The sequence below is a fragment of the Scyliorhinus torazame genome, chromosome 7 (genome assembly GCF_047496885.1).
Source record: "Scyliorhinus torazame isolate Kashiwa2021f chromosome 7, sScyTor2.1, whole genome shotgun sequence".
Classification (NCBI taxonomy): domain Eukaryota; kingdom Metazoa; phylum Chordata; class Chondrichthyes; order Carcharhiniformes; family Scyliorhinidae; genus Scyliorhinus; species Scyliorhinus torazame.
This window is the reverse complement of record NC_092713.1, coordinates 272,551,016-272,565,691: the sequence shown is the minus strand read 5'-3', so window position 1 is coordinate 272,565,691 and position 14,676 is coordinate 272,551,016. Positions and strand designations below refer to the sequence as shown.

At 46.7% G+C, this 14,676-nt stretch overlaps 1 protein-coding gene across 1 annotated transcript in view; it reads left to right on the top strand.

Annotated features, from left to right (window-relative positions):
* Positions 1-7,654: 7,654 nt before the first annotated feature.
* LOC140427037 (long-chain-fatty-acid--CoA ligase 6-like) overlaps positions 7,655-14,676 on the top strand; it is a 299,763-nt gene continuing 292,741 nt past the window's right edge. Inside the window, exon 1 of the mRNA XM_072512470.1 lies at positions 7,655-7,760. Coding sequence (XP_072368571.1) covers positions 7,715-7,760 — 46 coding nt within the window. The 5' untranslated portion in view covers positions 7,655-7,714. The remainder of the gene's footprint in view (positions 7,761-14,676) is intronic.

The following is a 14,676-nucleotide window of genomic DNA, read 5'->3' as shown; positions in this document are numbered from 1 at the left end:
AAAGGCCAGTTCTTGGTTTACTTCAGAATTGCCTTGATTTAGAGGATGTGCCACAGGATATTGATGCACAGTTATACCCAGTCATGTTTACAAACCTTTTGAACCTTTGTCCAGCAGATGAATGTGATGATATGCATAAACAGTCATGTACATAGTGATATACAAGAGGTTGTTCTCTACTACCAACCAGCAAGTGGCAGTAGAGAACAACCACATGCCACTGTTACCTCAGGGAGTTGATAGAGGGTTTTCGTAGTGGATAGTCATAATTTGTAGTAGCTCGTAATTAATTCATTATAGTTAGTAGTTTTTGATAATATTCTTGTAGTTATCTTACCCACGCAATTGTTCAACAATAAAACTTTAACTAGGCTAAGAACTAGACGTTCTTCGATACATTTATTCCAACTGGCCAAGCACCAGAATGTAACAATGAACTTTGCTTTAATTTGAACTCTGCTTTTAACGTTTAATCCCTACTTCATTGGAGAATCACTACTTTAATCTTATATCTCCATATTTATAGTTGGATTCTCTTATAACTTCGAATTTATAGCTGCAATCCTTCACCGATTGTGTAAGCAGTGTGCTGACATAAAATGTAAACCAACACATGCGTTCTGTGCTCACGAAGATCACAGGAGCAGGTACTGCTGCAAAGGCAACTGGACTTTCAAATTCATAACACACCAACTAAGCCAGTCTAGAAATTGTTGTACATGCTTAGAATCCTGAGCCTTAAGGTAAGGAGGTGCTGCTGCCAGCTGCTGGGTTCGAGAAATTACATTGAAGCCCTAAAAACCTAGAAACTTTGAAAGCGTTTTTCGAGCCAAGGTAATCTAGTAAAAGGGGTACTGCTGTTTACACTATAGCCAAAAGTAGTGGTAACTGTCTGATTGATTTCTCTATTAGGTGTCCTGGTTTTAATGATGTGAGAAAATACCCAAAATGTTCAACTGGATACACAAACAAACCTGTTCTACGAGTGCTGCAGATTTACACTGATTCCCAGGGGACAAACAGCATTGTGGGGCAATGTCAATGATTCCTGCGAATGCCTGCCCCTGGAGAATGGCTGTAAATCTGCAGTGCTGATTGATCGCGTTTCTCCCTCTTTATCTTTTGGATAGAAGCTGATCTTAATGGGATTTTATTTTGGGGATTAAATATATCAATTTTTGTGGGAATTTAATCCAGGCAGAAATTGAAAATATTTACTTGTTTTTCCACTTTAGGAAATTTTAATTCTGCATTTTTACACAGCTGTAATGATTGGACAGTGTTGAATTCTCAAGTCTGCTCTGTATAGTTAGTTATCCTCCTTGTCCCGGGTGGGACGTAAGACTGCAACAACGTTCCTCCATCGGGCCCTGCCTTGTGCTGTGTCTTGTGCCTCAGCCCATGTAAGCCCCATCTCTTCCAGTTCAGTCACCACAGATCGACGTCATGATGTTTTTGGCTTGTCTGTTTCGTTTCCCAGTTGGTGTCCATCTTAAAGCAACCTTTAGTGTTCGCTCTTAGGACATCTTTAGCACGTGTCCAAGTCATCTTATCTGGCGCTTCTTGATCTCGAGGACAATGCTAGTTTTTTGTATGGATGCTCATTGGAAATTTTATTTGGCCAGTAGTTATTGCAGATCTGACATATGCAACTATTATGAAAGGAGTTAATCTTGCCCATATGTGTCTTCACTTCCCTCCAGCATTCATATCCATACAGCAGCACTGACTTTACATTACTGTTATAGTGTCTGATTTTGGTCTTAAGACTCTTATTTGAACTTCCAGGTAGTTCAAAATGTGCTAAATACACCTCCAGCATCATTCAGACAGGCCTTGATGTCATTCTTAGCACTGTTGTCATTGCTGATAAGGCTCCCAAGGTAAGTGAAATCCTCGACATACTCTTGCGCTACTCCATCAATGGTGCTGCTGGCATGTTGATGCTCTGCCTGTTACTATGCAGATCGGTCTGTCTTGCATTCATGCTGAGTGTGTCAGACGTCTCCTGGAGGTGGGTCTATATTGAAGAGATGGCAGCAAGATTATCTGCAAAGTCAAGGTCCTTCAAGTGTGAAAAAAGGGTCCACTGAATTCCCCTGGGACGGTCTGATGTTGTTTGTCACAAGTATTGCCAAGAATGATACTGCATTCGAAGCGCTCATAGAACTTCCCAATGAGATTGACAATCTTGAGCATAATTATTATTATTACAACTCCCACGCAGTTGAAAAGTTGACGTAGGAACAGAAGTAGGCCATTTGGCCCATCGAATCTGCTCTGCCATTCATTGAAATCATGACTGATCTGATGTGATAATCCTTAACTCCACTTTCCTGTCTTATCCCCATTGGTTCCATTACTGATTCAAAATCAGAGAAACTTGAGAAATTAGGCATCACCACCAGCAGCAACCAAGCCTCCCCGGTACCACAGTAAAAAACAATACTGGGAAATCTATTGTCAACTTGTCGGACTGCATCCGGGCGGGGGCCTCCACGCTGGCCGGTTTAAGCCAGCCAGTGAACAGGAGTGAGGTGGGGGGAGGGGCTGCGGCCATCGGAGCCTGGCAGAACAAGGTCCGAGTGGTCTAGCCGGGGTGGAAAGTTGGGGGGAAGGAACCGAGGTTGGGAGGAGGAGTTTTACAAGAGGCAGTGGACGGGAGGAGCTGGAGACCTGGGGTGGGGGGTGGGGGGGTGGGAGCTGTGTAAGATTAAGGGTGACTACGGGTGATCCCTGATTCCTTTTTGTCATTTGTTTATGTAAACATGCGGGTTGAGGTTTGGGGGTTGGTGGGTAGATGGGATCGTTGTTATTATGGGGATTGACATATCTTGCTGATTATTGTTTATTGTTGATGGATGTAAATGTGGGAGAAAATGTGAAAAAGGAGAATTTTTAAAAAAAAATTTTTTTTTTTTTTAAACTTGTCGGACTGCACCCTTCAACCAAATGAAATCGAAGTCCTCAGCAGAGGGCTCAATTTCTGCACCACCACCAAAAAGGACCACCACCAAATGGACCCCATCAGTCTTGCGGCAAACACGGAGGAATTCATCAAGCGAATGAGGTTCCGGGTGTTTTTCCACAGACCCCAAGAGGCCTACAGCGAACCCAATGAGACAACCAATGAACCAGAACAGCAGACCGAGAGATCTGCGGTGCGGCAACCGAAGAGTAAAGAGTCGAATTGGACTCCTCCGGAAGACTGCTGCCCTAGACTCGACATGTATGCTCAAGCCATCAGGAGTCGCGTCAATGTCAGATTCATCAGTCACATTCACAAGACAGCCCCGAACGTCACCCAAGCCATCCGTGCTCTCAAGACCAACTGCAGCATCGTCATCAAACCAGCAGACAAAGGAGGAGCCACCGTCATACTGAGCAGAAAGGTCTACTGCAAAGAAATGTACTGACAACTCAACAACCAGGAACACTACAAACAGTTACCTGCAGATCCGACCAAGGAACACACCCGCCAACTCAACAGACTGAACAAGACCTTGGATCCAGACCTTCAGAGCACCCTACAGCCTCTCATCCCTCGTACTCCCCACATTGGAGATCTTACTGCCTCCTGAAAATACACACGGCCAACACACCAGGCCATCCTATCATATCAGGAAATGGGACCCTGTGCGAGAACCTCTCTGGCTACATCGAGGGCATCTTGAAACCCATCGTACAAGGAACGGCCAGCTTCTGTCACGATACGACGGACTTCTTACAGAAACTCAGCACCCATGGACCAGTTGAACCAGGAACATTCCTCGTCACAATGGATGTCTCAGCATTCTACACCAGCATCCTCCATGACGACGGCATTGCTGCAACAGCCTCAGTACTCAACACCGACAACTGCCAATCTCCAGACGCAATTCTGCAACTCATCCTCTTCATTCTGGATCACAACGTTTTCACCTTCGACACCAAGTTCTTCATCCAGACACACGGAACAGCCATGGGGACCAAACCCGCACCTCAATATGCCAACATCTTCATGCACAAGTTTGAACAAGACCTCCTCACCGCACAGGACCTTCAACCGATGTTATACACCAGATACATCAATGACATTTTTTTTTTCTTTGGACCCACGGCGAAGAATCACTAAACGACTACACGATGACATCAATAAGTTCCATCCCACCATCAGACTCACCATGGACTTCTCTCCAGAATCAGTTGCATTCTTGGACAAATTCATCTCCATCAAGGACGGTCACCTCAGAACTTTGCTTTACCGCAAGCCCGCGGATAACCTCACGATTCTTCACTTCTCCAGCTTCCACCCTAAACACATTAAAGAAACCATCCCGTTCGGACAAGCCCTCCTTATACACAGGAGCTGCTCAGACGAGGAGGAGTGTAACAGACATCAACAGACACTGAAAGATGCCCTCTTATGAACGGGATATGGCGCTCTACTCATCGATCGACAGTTCCAACGCGCCACAGCAAAAAACCGCACCGACCTCCTCAGAAGACAAAGACGTGACACAACCAACAGAGTACCCTTTGTCGTCCAGTACTTACCCGGAGCAGAGAAACTACGACATCTTCTTTGCAGCCTTCAACACGTCATCGATGAAGACAAACATCTTGCCAAGGTCATCCCCACACCCCCACTACTTGCCTTCAAACAACCGCGCAACCTCAAACAAACCATTGTTTGCAGCAAACTACCCAGCCTTCAGAACAGCGACCACGATACCACACAACCCTGCCATGGCAATCTCTGCAAGACGTGCCAGATCATCGACATGGGTACCACCATTACACATGAGAACACCACCCACCAGGTACGTGGTACATACTCATGCATCTCGGCCAATGTTGTCTACCTCATACGCTGCAGGAAAGGATGTCCTGAAGCGTGGTACATTGGCGAGACCATGCAGACGCTGCGTCAACGAATGAACAGACATCGCACGACAATCACCAGGCAGGGAAGATCCCTTCTAGTCGGGGAACACTTTAGCCGTCAAGGACATTCAGCCTCTGATCTCCGGGTAAGCATTCTCCAAGGCAGCCTTCAGGACGCACGACAAAACAGAATCGCTGAGCAGAAACTTATAGCCAAGTTCTGCACACATGAGTACGGTCTCAACCGGGACCTTGTATTCATGTCGCATTACATTCACCCCCCACCATCTGGCCTGGGCTTGCAAAATCCTACCAACTGTCCTGGCTTGAGACAATTCACACCTCTTTAACCTGTGATTATCCCTACCTCCATTTGGACCTGTAAAGACTTCAATTATCTGCAAAGACTGCATTCAAAGTGTCATCTTGCATCTTTGACTTTGACTATATATATGTTTCTGGAAACTACCTCTTCATTCACGTGAGGAAGGAGCAGTGCTCTGAAAGCTAGTGATTCGAAACAAACCCGTTGGCCTTAACCTGGTGTTGTAAGACTTCTTACTGTGCTCACCCCAGTCCAATGCCGGCATCTCCACATCATTATTCAAAATCTGTTGATCTCATCCTTGAACGTACATAATGACCCCACCTCTACAGTCCACTGTGGTATAGGAGTCCACAGATTCACTGCCCTCGGAGAGAAGAAAATTGTTCCTCATTTCTATCTTAAATAGGCCCTTCTGGTAGGAGCTGTAGGCTGTGAATCAATGTGACCGCCCTTCACTCTCCTTCGTGGCTGCAGTCCAAGACTCAACTGTCTTACCCTGTATCAAAGCATATTCTGAAGACACCCTGTTTGGATGGTTAGTGTTTAGCAAATGTAATCTCTTTTAGCCAGGCTCTTGCCTTAGTCCAGACAAAACATTCATTGTGATGGTGTTTGCATGACCAAAACAGTGGACCCCATTCTCTGGCTCCCAAGTTGATATGTATATGATGAAGTCCATTTCTCTTTAACTGTTGTTGATGCTTGGTTGTATAATGGCTGTTGTTTGGGGCCATTAGCTCTGATGGTCTCCCAATCTTTCATTGGATTGTCTGATGGCCACTGTTTTGTCGTTGAGATGGTAATGTCCCAGTCTTAGGAGTGGTATCGACATGAAGCTTCTGGGTTTTATATTTCATAAAAGTCCAGTTGGGGAGATTCCAATCCTACAAGAGGAGGCATTGCTCCATGTGAGGCTTTGCTCTATGATACAAAAACAGAAAATACTGGACAATCTTTGCAGGTCTGGCAGCATCTGTGGAGAGAGAAGGGAGCTGACATTTCAAGTCTGGATGATTCTTTGTCAAAGCTGCTTTATGATGTTGCTCTATCTAAAATATATATCCCAGTCTGTACAGGCAAGGGCATTCACAATCGGAAACTGTCTTGTAATACAAGAGACTGCAAAGGTTTGTAAGGGCTGCTTTTTCAAATCTACATGGTGCACTTAGAGATAGGTTAAATGTTATAGAAGTGAATTTAGTCCTAGCTGGCTTTTTAAAAAATGAAATAATTGTGCGACTTGGTGCATATTTCTACAGGATGTTTTAGCTGGTATGAGATGGGCTTTTGCATTGGGTTCTATAGAAGCCTCAGAATGTGCACACTCTCACGCTTTCTTCGAACCAGCTTGTGCCAGCTTTCCGTGATGTCACTTCCACCACATCTCTCGGAATTTGTCCAGCGAGAGTTGGCAACCCCAGCCCAATCTGCCTATTTAAAGATAATCCCACTGGCTTGGTTCAGTGTGCTTGTCCTTGCTGCTGTTGTGTTCCGTATTCTTTATCTAGCAGTGAATCTACAGACCTGCTGATGACTTAGCCAGAACTAGGATTTATTAATGTACATGTGGTAAAGTAACGATCAGATACAGAGCAAGTTATCATAGAGTTAATTAGACTCCCTGGAACTACCCCGATGCACAACTGTCGTCATGTACGCCTTACAACCTTCTGCCGATAGCCAGATGTGGCCTGACCTATATCTGAAGCCACCAGCTGGTGGAAGGTCACACTGCTAAATACATGGCCACTTGCTGGTGGGAGGTCACACTGCTGAATTATATGTAATACATCTAATAATAATAATAATCCTTATTGTCACGAGTAGGCTTACATTAACACTGCAATGAAGTTACTGTGAAAAGCCTCTAGTCGCCACATTCCGACACCTGTTCTGGTACACTGAGGGAGAATTCAGAATGTCCAAATTACCTAACTGCACGTCTTTCGGGACTTGTGGGGGGAAACTGGAGCACCCGGAGGAAACCCACGCAGACACAGGGAGAACGTGCAGACTCCGCACAGTGACCCAAGCCGGGAATCAAACCTGGGACCCTGGTGCTGTGAAGCCACAGTGCTAACCACTGTGCTACCGTGCTGCCTATAGACATATCACCACAGCTGTCTGCAATTTTAAATTACAGCCAACTAGACCAGAGTAGAAAACAATCGGCTAAGTCTCCCAGTCCCACTGCATTTTAAGTACACCGCCACTCACCTGCCTGGTTTCTGCCAAGCAGTGAGAGTTAAACTCAAGACTTTCATGGCAGGTATACCAAAGCTTTTCATTTTATTTTAAAATAGTATGCTTTGGTACGAGGATAAATTGTTGTTTGACTATGGCAAGAAAATACCTTTTCCCCATAATTTTGATCATGAGACGTGCCTGCTTTAACCATGGGGAGTTCATTAACTCAATGGGATGATGACGATGACTCATTCCCATAAATCCAGCAGCATGCTGCAGTGTTTGCTGCAGTACTGTGCATTAGATTGCATGCAGCACACAACTCTCTGAAAGATGGATACCGTTCTCTTTGTCTGTGGTTGTATCTGGCTGCTGCTCAGTGAGTATGGTTCCCTCATTTTATGCCCCTAATGTTCATTTATGAATTAGGCTTATTAATCATCCTAGGCAAATGCCACTGTGATTGTGGTGAGCTGGAGACCGCTGGTACATTTTGTGTGTGGGCATCATGCTCACATTGAGCACATTTTATTAAATGAGGTTCAAGTATTGTGATGTACTAGGTAGGCATTTGAATAAGTGAAATCACATACAGTTCAACTATTTTATACCTATTTAGTGTTTGTAATTAAGCAGCAGTTACAACTCTAGTTCTGATTCTCCTTAAAGCAGCACAATCATTGTGCACGAGGTATTAAGACCTTTTTCTGGCTTGAAACTGCAATGGATGTAAAATTTAAAACACTGAAGTTATTTCTGATTTGTTGTATGTCTGTAAAAGATTAATTAGTTGGATATAACTGATCAATACTATATTATGTTTCTTTTTACTTTACTTGCTCATGATTTTTTTCTATACATCCCTAAAATGCTCAGGGAGAATGATCCAATGATTCTTAATACTGCCCTGCCTTCAGTCGTATAAATGTTTGGGAAATCTTTTAAATTGAAAAAAAACTGCGCGTTGTTGTATCAAGCTGAAGGTTAATAATTTTTCAGTTTGTAATGTTATTGAAATGGTGCTATCTTAAATACTGCATATTTGGTACGGGTATATTGTAATCTTAATTGTACAGTTTAACCTGGCTATTTTCACAAAAATCTGCGGTTTAGTGTTCTTGCACTACCATCTCTGTTGCAGTGACATAGCTGACTTTTTAAACAGAAATCTTAAAGTTTAAAAAGAATGCCGCAATCTCCCGGCGTGGTGGCTCAGTGGTTAGCACTGCTACCTCAAGGGCCGGGGGCCAGGTTCAATTCCTGGCTTGGGTGACTGTGTGTGTGTGGAGTTTGCACGTTCTCCCCGTGTCTGCGTGGGTTTCTTCTGGGTGCTACAGTTTCCTCCCACAGTCCAAATGTGTACAGCTTAGGTAGATTGGCCATGATAAAATTGCAACTTTGTGTTCAGGGATGTGTTGGTTACGGAGTGGGCCTAGGTCCTTTCAGAGGGTTGGTGCAGACTCGATGGGCCGAATGACCTCTTCTGCACTGTACGGATTCAATGGTTCTAACTGACTCATCTGGTTAAAAAAAAAAGATTAATCAAGTTACACTGACCAGAACATGGGGCAAAATTCTCCCCCAACGGCAGGATGCCCGCCGACTGGCGCCAAAGCCGGCGCCAATCAGACAGGCATCGCGCCGGCAAAAAGGTGCGGAAGTCTCCGCATCTTTGGTGGCCTAGCCCCAACATTGAGGGGCTAGGCCGACGCCGGAGGGATTTCCGCCCCGCCAGCTGGCGGAAATGGCGTTTGTTGCCCCGCCAGCTGGCGCGGAAATGCGGCGCATGCGCGGGAGCGTCAGCGGCCGCTGTCAGTTTCCCAGCGCATGCGCGGGAGCGTCAGCGGCCGCTGTCAGTTTCCCGCGCATGCGCAGTGGGGAGAGTCTCTTCCGCCTCTGCCATGGTGGAGGCCGTAGCGGAGGCGGAAGGGAAAGAGTGCCCCCACGGCACAGGCCCGCCCGCGGATCGGTGGGCCCCGATCGCGGGCCAGGCCACCGTGGGGCCACCCCCCGGGGTCAGATCGCCCCGCGCCCCCCCCCCCCAGGACCCCGGAGCCCGCCCACGCCGCCTGGTCCCGCCGGTAAATACCAGGTTTGATTTACGTCGGCGGGACAGGCAATTCCTGGGCAGGACTTCGGCCCATCCGGGCCGGAGAATCCAGCGGGGGGTCCCGCCAACCAGCGCGGCCGGATTCCCGCCCCCGCCCAATCTCCGGGAGCGGAGACTTCGGCGGGGGCGGGGGCGGGATTCACGGCGGCCAACGGCCATTCTCGGACCCGGCGGGGGGTCGGAGAATGACGCCCATGTATTTTAAGGTTTGATCCCTGTTTTTTTCAGAGTTCATTGATCTCAGGCAGGGAGGTTATCAGCCTCTAAAATTAACCTCTGAGCCCCTTATTCTGTGAAAGAACAAACCAGGTTCTTGCTTCTAATGACTCAACGGTGACCCTCTGCTGGAAGTGTATACACATGTGTCATATTGAGGTTGATTAGGCCCTGTGGGCAATATACCAGAGGGTTCACACCACACCCCAGGGAAAAAGTTCAGGGGCTGGATTCTCCGCCCCGCCGTGCCACATTTCTATTTCATCCCGCCGGCGGGATGCTCCCTTACCCCGGCCGGTCAATGGGGTTTCCCATTGTGGGGCAGCCCCACGCCGTCGGGAAACCCCCGGGACGCCGGCAAAACAGAGCCTCCCGCCGGCGGAGAATTCAGCCCATGGTCTTTCAAACAGAAGATATTTTTAAATAGGTCTGTAAGATGGGGGATGAAAGAATACCGAGGTGAGTTTTTAAAATATCTTTAATATTCCAATGGTATCAAAGTGGAATTTCTCTGAGGAAACCAATTGAGCAGAGATACATGCATGAGTTTAAGAAAGTCTAATTCAGAAACGATGTGAGTATCCAGTGTAAATGAGGCAGTTTCCCCTCACTTCTTTGAAGATGCACTGAGTAACGTTTAGATAAAGTCATTGTAGAGTTATTGAGGCACAGAAAGAAGCTATTTGAACCATTGAGTCTGCATCAGAATGTCCAAGCTTGGTGCAGGGGGGAAACTTGTCTATTTGATCGAAAGACGCGACCCCCCCCCCCCTCCCCCCAACCTCCTCAACACCCACAACACAATTAAATGGGTGGGGGGAAATGGGGATCAGTGATATTAAAATATACAGAATTTTGCTAATGTCATTGTCACAGTAAGCGAAGTGTTATCCAGTATACATCACAGTCTTATTTGATAAATGGACCACCATATAATTAGTAATGCATCAGAAAGATACACTCACTCATCAGGAAGATGATTACGAGTAACAATTTGTGGTAATTGTCACATGTGTTGTTCATACTTATGAAAGACCACCTACAGATCCCAATCAGCAACACAAGATCCTTGCATGGAGCACTTTCATTATTTCACATCACTGCATGTTAAAATGAGTAGCAGATAAGAGCTTTCTGATATCAAGACTGCAGATGTTGTTGCAATTTCCTCTTCCCTCCTGCTTGTCTGCATCTCTTATGTTTTGAACATCATTTGAACTTTATGATGACCTCCCTTGTGTTACGCTGGTACCTCCAATTTAAAATTGTGCAGGGACTTTTTCCACCACCAACCGTGCTTTGCTTTCCACCACCCTGACCCCAATCCCCATCCCCCATGCCCAACAGAATACTGCCTGTTCTGGGATTATCTTCTGCGATGATAGGTGATGTTGAATGCCATGACAAGAATGGACATTTTCCAGTGACAAGGTAATGACAGGATAATGTAATCCAACTTATTTCCCATCATTAATGTCATAGTAGGGCTGGATCTATGATTTCTGACAGTCGGCATTGCTATCGTAGGCAGGAAGTGATTTCAATTGCCATTCTCAAGAGACTATAATTGATTGTACTAATGCTGCCTGAAAAAAAATTAAAGAAACAAAATCATCGTTCACTTGTTCCGCAGATAGCTAGGCATGCTTCAGTGCTACAAGCACAGAAGGCCTGCCAGAGCTATTTTCCTCTTTCTCGAAGATGGACTCCTGAGGCAAAATTATTCAAGTGATGCTGACTTTAGAATGTACATGAGGGTCACCTGTAGGACAAATAAGCAGACACAAAGGGCTGATTTTCAGCCCACTATTGCCATCAGAGGGGACGGCAATGCGGGCGGAAAATCCGGAGACAATTGTGTTTTCCGATTTTTCACCAACCCTCTCTGGCGACAACACAAGGTTCACACCCACAAAGAGCGAGGGTCTCATTTAAATAGATTATTATAAATTACAATATTGTTAACAGCCCCCCTAAACCACATGACCCCTCTCACTGAATATTCACTCCTTGCCGACATGACGTTACGTTGGCGAGGTTTATAACAGCTTTTTTAAAAAAAAAAGAAACAGCTGTGGGGATCCCTCTGGGAGCGCAAAGGTAAGTATAGCCCCCGAGCTATGATGGCACGAGCAATGGCAACCTAGAGGTGCCAACCAGTGTCAGGGGCAGTGCCAGGGCCAGCCCCTGTGGGAGTCCCAATGAAGGGGAGGTCCATTTACACTGGTGGGAGGGCGTGGGAAAGGGGGCAGTGAGGGGGAACTTGCAGGCACAGGGAAGAACGACACTTAGGGGAGAATGCCGGTGATGCTTCTGTAGTGTGGGGGGAGGGAGGAGTGAGCCCCCAATGGTTGTCATGGGGGAGACCCCGCTGATTGACGGGGTGGGGGGGGCGGGGGGGGGAGGGTTAGAGCTCTCGATGCCTCCGTGGTGGAGGGGAGGATTAACACTGCCATTTTGATTGGGGCGCCCTTTAAATATGGTGCCCTGATCTCTGTAGACCCAGGTGCTGCTTCTATCAGACTCTGCCCCACCAGAGTGACAGTGTAAACCAAAAGCACTTATTTTTTTCTTTCAAGAGGCTCAAGTTCTGGAGTGAAAACTGGCTTGTGTAACTGGAGAGCTACATGCCAGAACAGGCCTGTGTAACTGGAGAGCTACAAGCCAGAACTGGCCTTTGTAACTGGAGAGCTACATGCCAGAACTGGCCTGTGTAACTGGAGAGCTACATGCCAGAACTGGCCTGTGTAACTGGAGAGCTACAAGCCTGTGTAACTGGAGAGCTACAAGCCAGAACTGGCCTGTGTAACTGGAGAGCTACATGCCAGAACTGGCCTGTGTAACTGGAGAGCTACATGCCAGAACTGGCCTGTGTAACTGGAGAGCTACATGCCAGAACTGGCCTGTGTAACTGGAGAGCTACATGCCAGAACTGGCCTGTGTAACTGGAGTGCTACATGCCAGAACTGGCCTGTGTAACTGGAGAGCTACATGCCAGAACTGGCCTGTGTAACTGGAGAGCTAAATGCCAGAACTGGCCTGTGTAACTGGAGAGCTACAAGCCAGAACTGGCCTGTGTAACTGGAGCGCTACAAGCCAGAACTGGCCTGTGTAACTGGAGAGCTACAAGCCAGAACAGGCCTGTGTAACTGGAGCGCTACATGCCAGAACTGGCCTGTGTAACTGGAGCGCTACATGCCAGAACAGGCCTGTGTAACTGGAGAGCTACATGCCAGAACTGGCTTGTGTAACTGGAGAGCTACATGCCAGTTTTCAGTCCACTTCTGACACTTTGAAAAAATATGGAAAGGTTCGTCCCACTATCTAACCCACCGACGTCATGCTGATTTCTGCCAAAGCGTTAAGTCCTAACTAATACTCGTTAGTGCAGTTAAAATAAATGTTAATAGTCACATTCACAGGAATGTGAAATTGCTTGGAAGAATAAAAAGCCAAAGTCCCCTCCAAATCACATGCCAAATTATGGTGATATTATTACCAAATTTTAGATTACAAGAGATGGTGTGGTCTATGAAAATAGCATGAACAGTAAGAAATCCACAACAGACAACTCCAGAACTCAAATTGACACTTTCCCCCTATTTATAGCCTTTTACATTTATCATCACCTCTCCATTCCTCATCTAATTTTTAATTCAGTTAGGTGACTTTCCATTATTTCCATGAAATTCTTACACATTTCATCTTTTTCATTTTGTGATTTGATGCGACCATCAATTCACTCAAGGACTCGTGTTGGAATAAAACAGTGGTTTTAATTAACTATCAACTTTGCCTGCCTGCGACTGGTACATACTGAAGACAGTCTCACAGGCCAGCTACTCTTGTACTCCTTCAAAGGGGCGGAGCCATGGGCTGAGCCCGTACATGCTCCAACATCTCCCCCTGTGCCCTTTCTCCTAATGGCAGTTTGCGGCGCCGGGGGGGGATTGAGGGGAGGAATGTTACAATGCTACTGAGACTCTCAAGGATCCATGCACCTCATCCAGGTGGAGTAAAGAGGGACAACTGTGGGGAACTAGCTATAGTGTCAGAAGAGGAGGGTGTGAAGCTTAGTGGAGAGGCACTCACCAAGGGGGAAGTGCATGGGTAGATGTCCCAGAGACGAAGAGGGCTGTGGGTCAGGGCTCTGTCAGGAATTCTCAGCACTCACTTTGGTATTCTCTTCTCTTTTCAGTATATGATTCTGGAGAATCATGAAGCCAGTTGGGTTGGCTATTCTACTCATAGCGATCAAGCAGCAGCAGAGACATTAATTTGCCACCATGTATGGTCAGGACCAGCACACCCTACTGAGATGGGGGAGGTTGGGCTTGTAGCTATTCCGGGAGCAACACCACAAATGTTGGAGCCTCGTAGGAGACACTACCGCAAAGGGTTTTCTGAAGTCGAACATCTCACCTACAGATTCTGGAGCTTTTGTGCCGGAGAAGATTGTGTCTGTCCCAGGGTTTGGTGGACCGGCTTTGTCACATTCTGCAAGAGTTGTCACTACATGGAATAGGAGGACACCCATTACCCATGGCCCTTAAAGTTACCACTGCTTTGAACCTCTAGACAAGTAGCTACTTTCAGGGCAGCACAAATAATCTGTGTGGCATTTCCGAGTCAGCCACTCAGAAATGGAAAGGGAGGTTACAGATACCCTTTATGTGAAGGCCCACATGTATATAAATGTGGGCCAGGACCAGGCGAGCAAGGACGCCAGGGCTCTGGGCTTCATCCACTTAGCAGGCACTCCCCAGGTGCAGGAGATGATAGACTGGACCCACATGGTTCTGCGGTCTCCATGGTGTCATGTGGTGCCATTCATTAACCGCACTCTCTCAATGTCCAACTCGTTTGAGACCATACAATGCGCATAACGCAGGCATGTATCCGTAATCCGGGGAGCGTCCATGACAGTTACATATTGGGATGTTTTCAGATCCCGGGAGAGCAGAGGCTG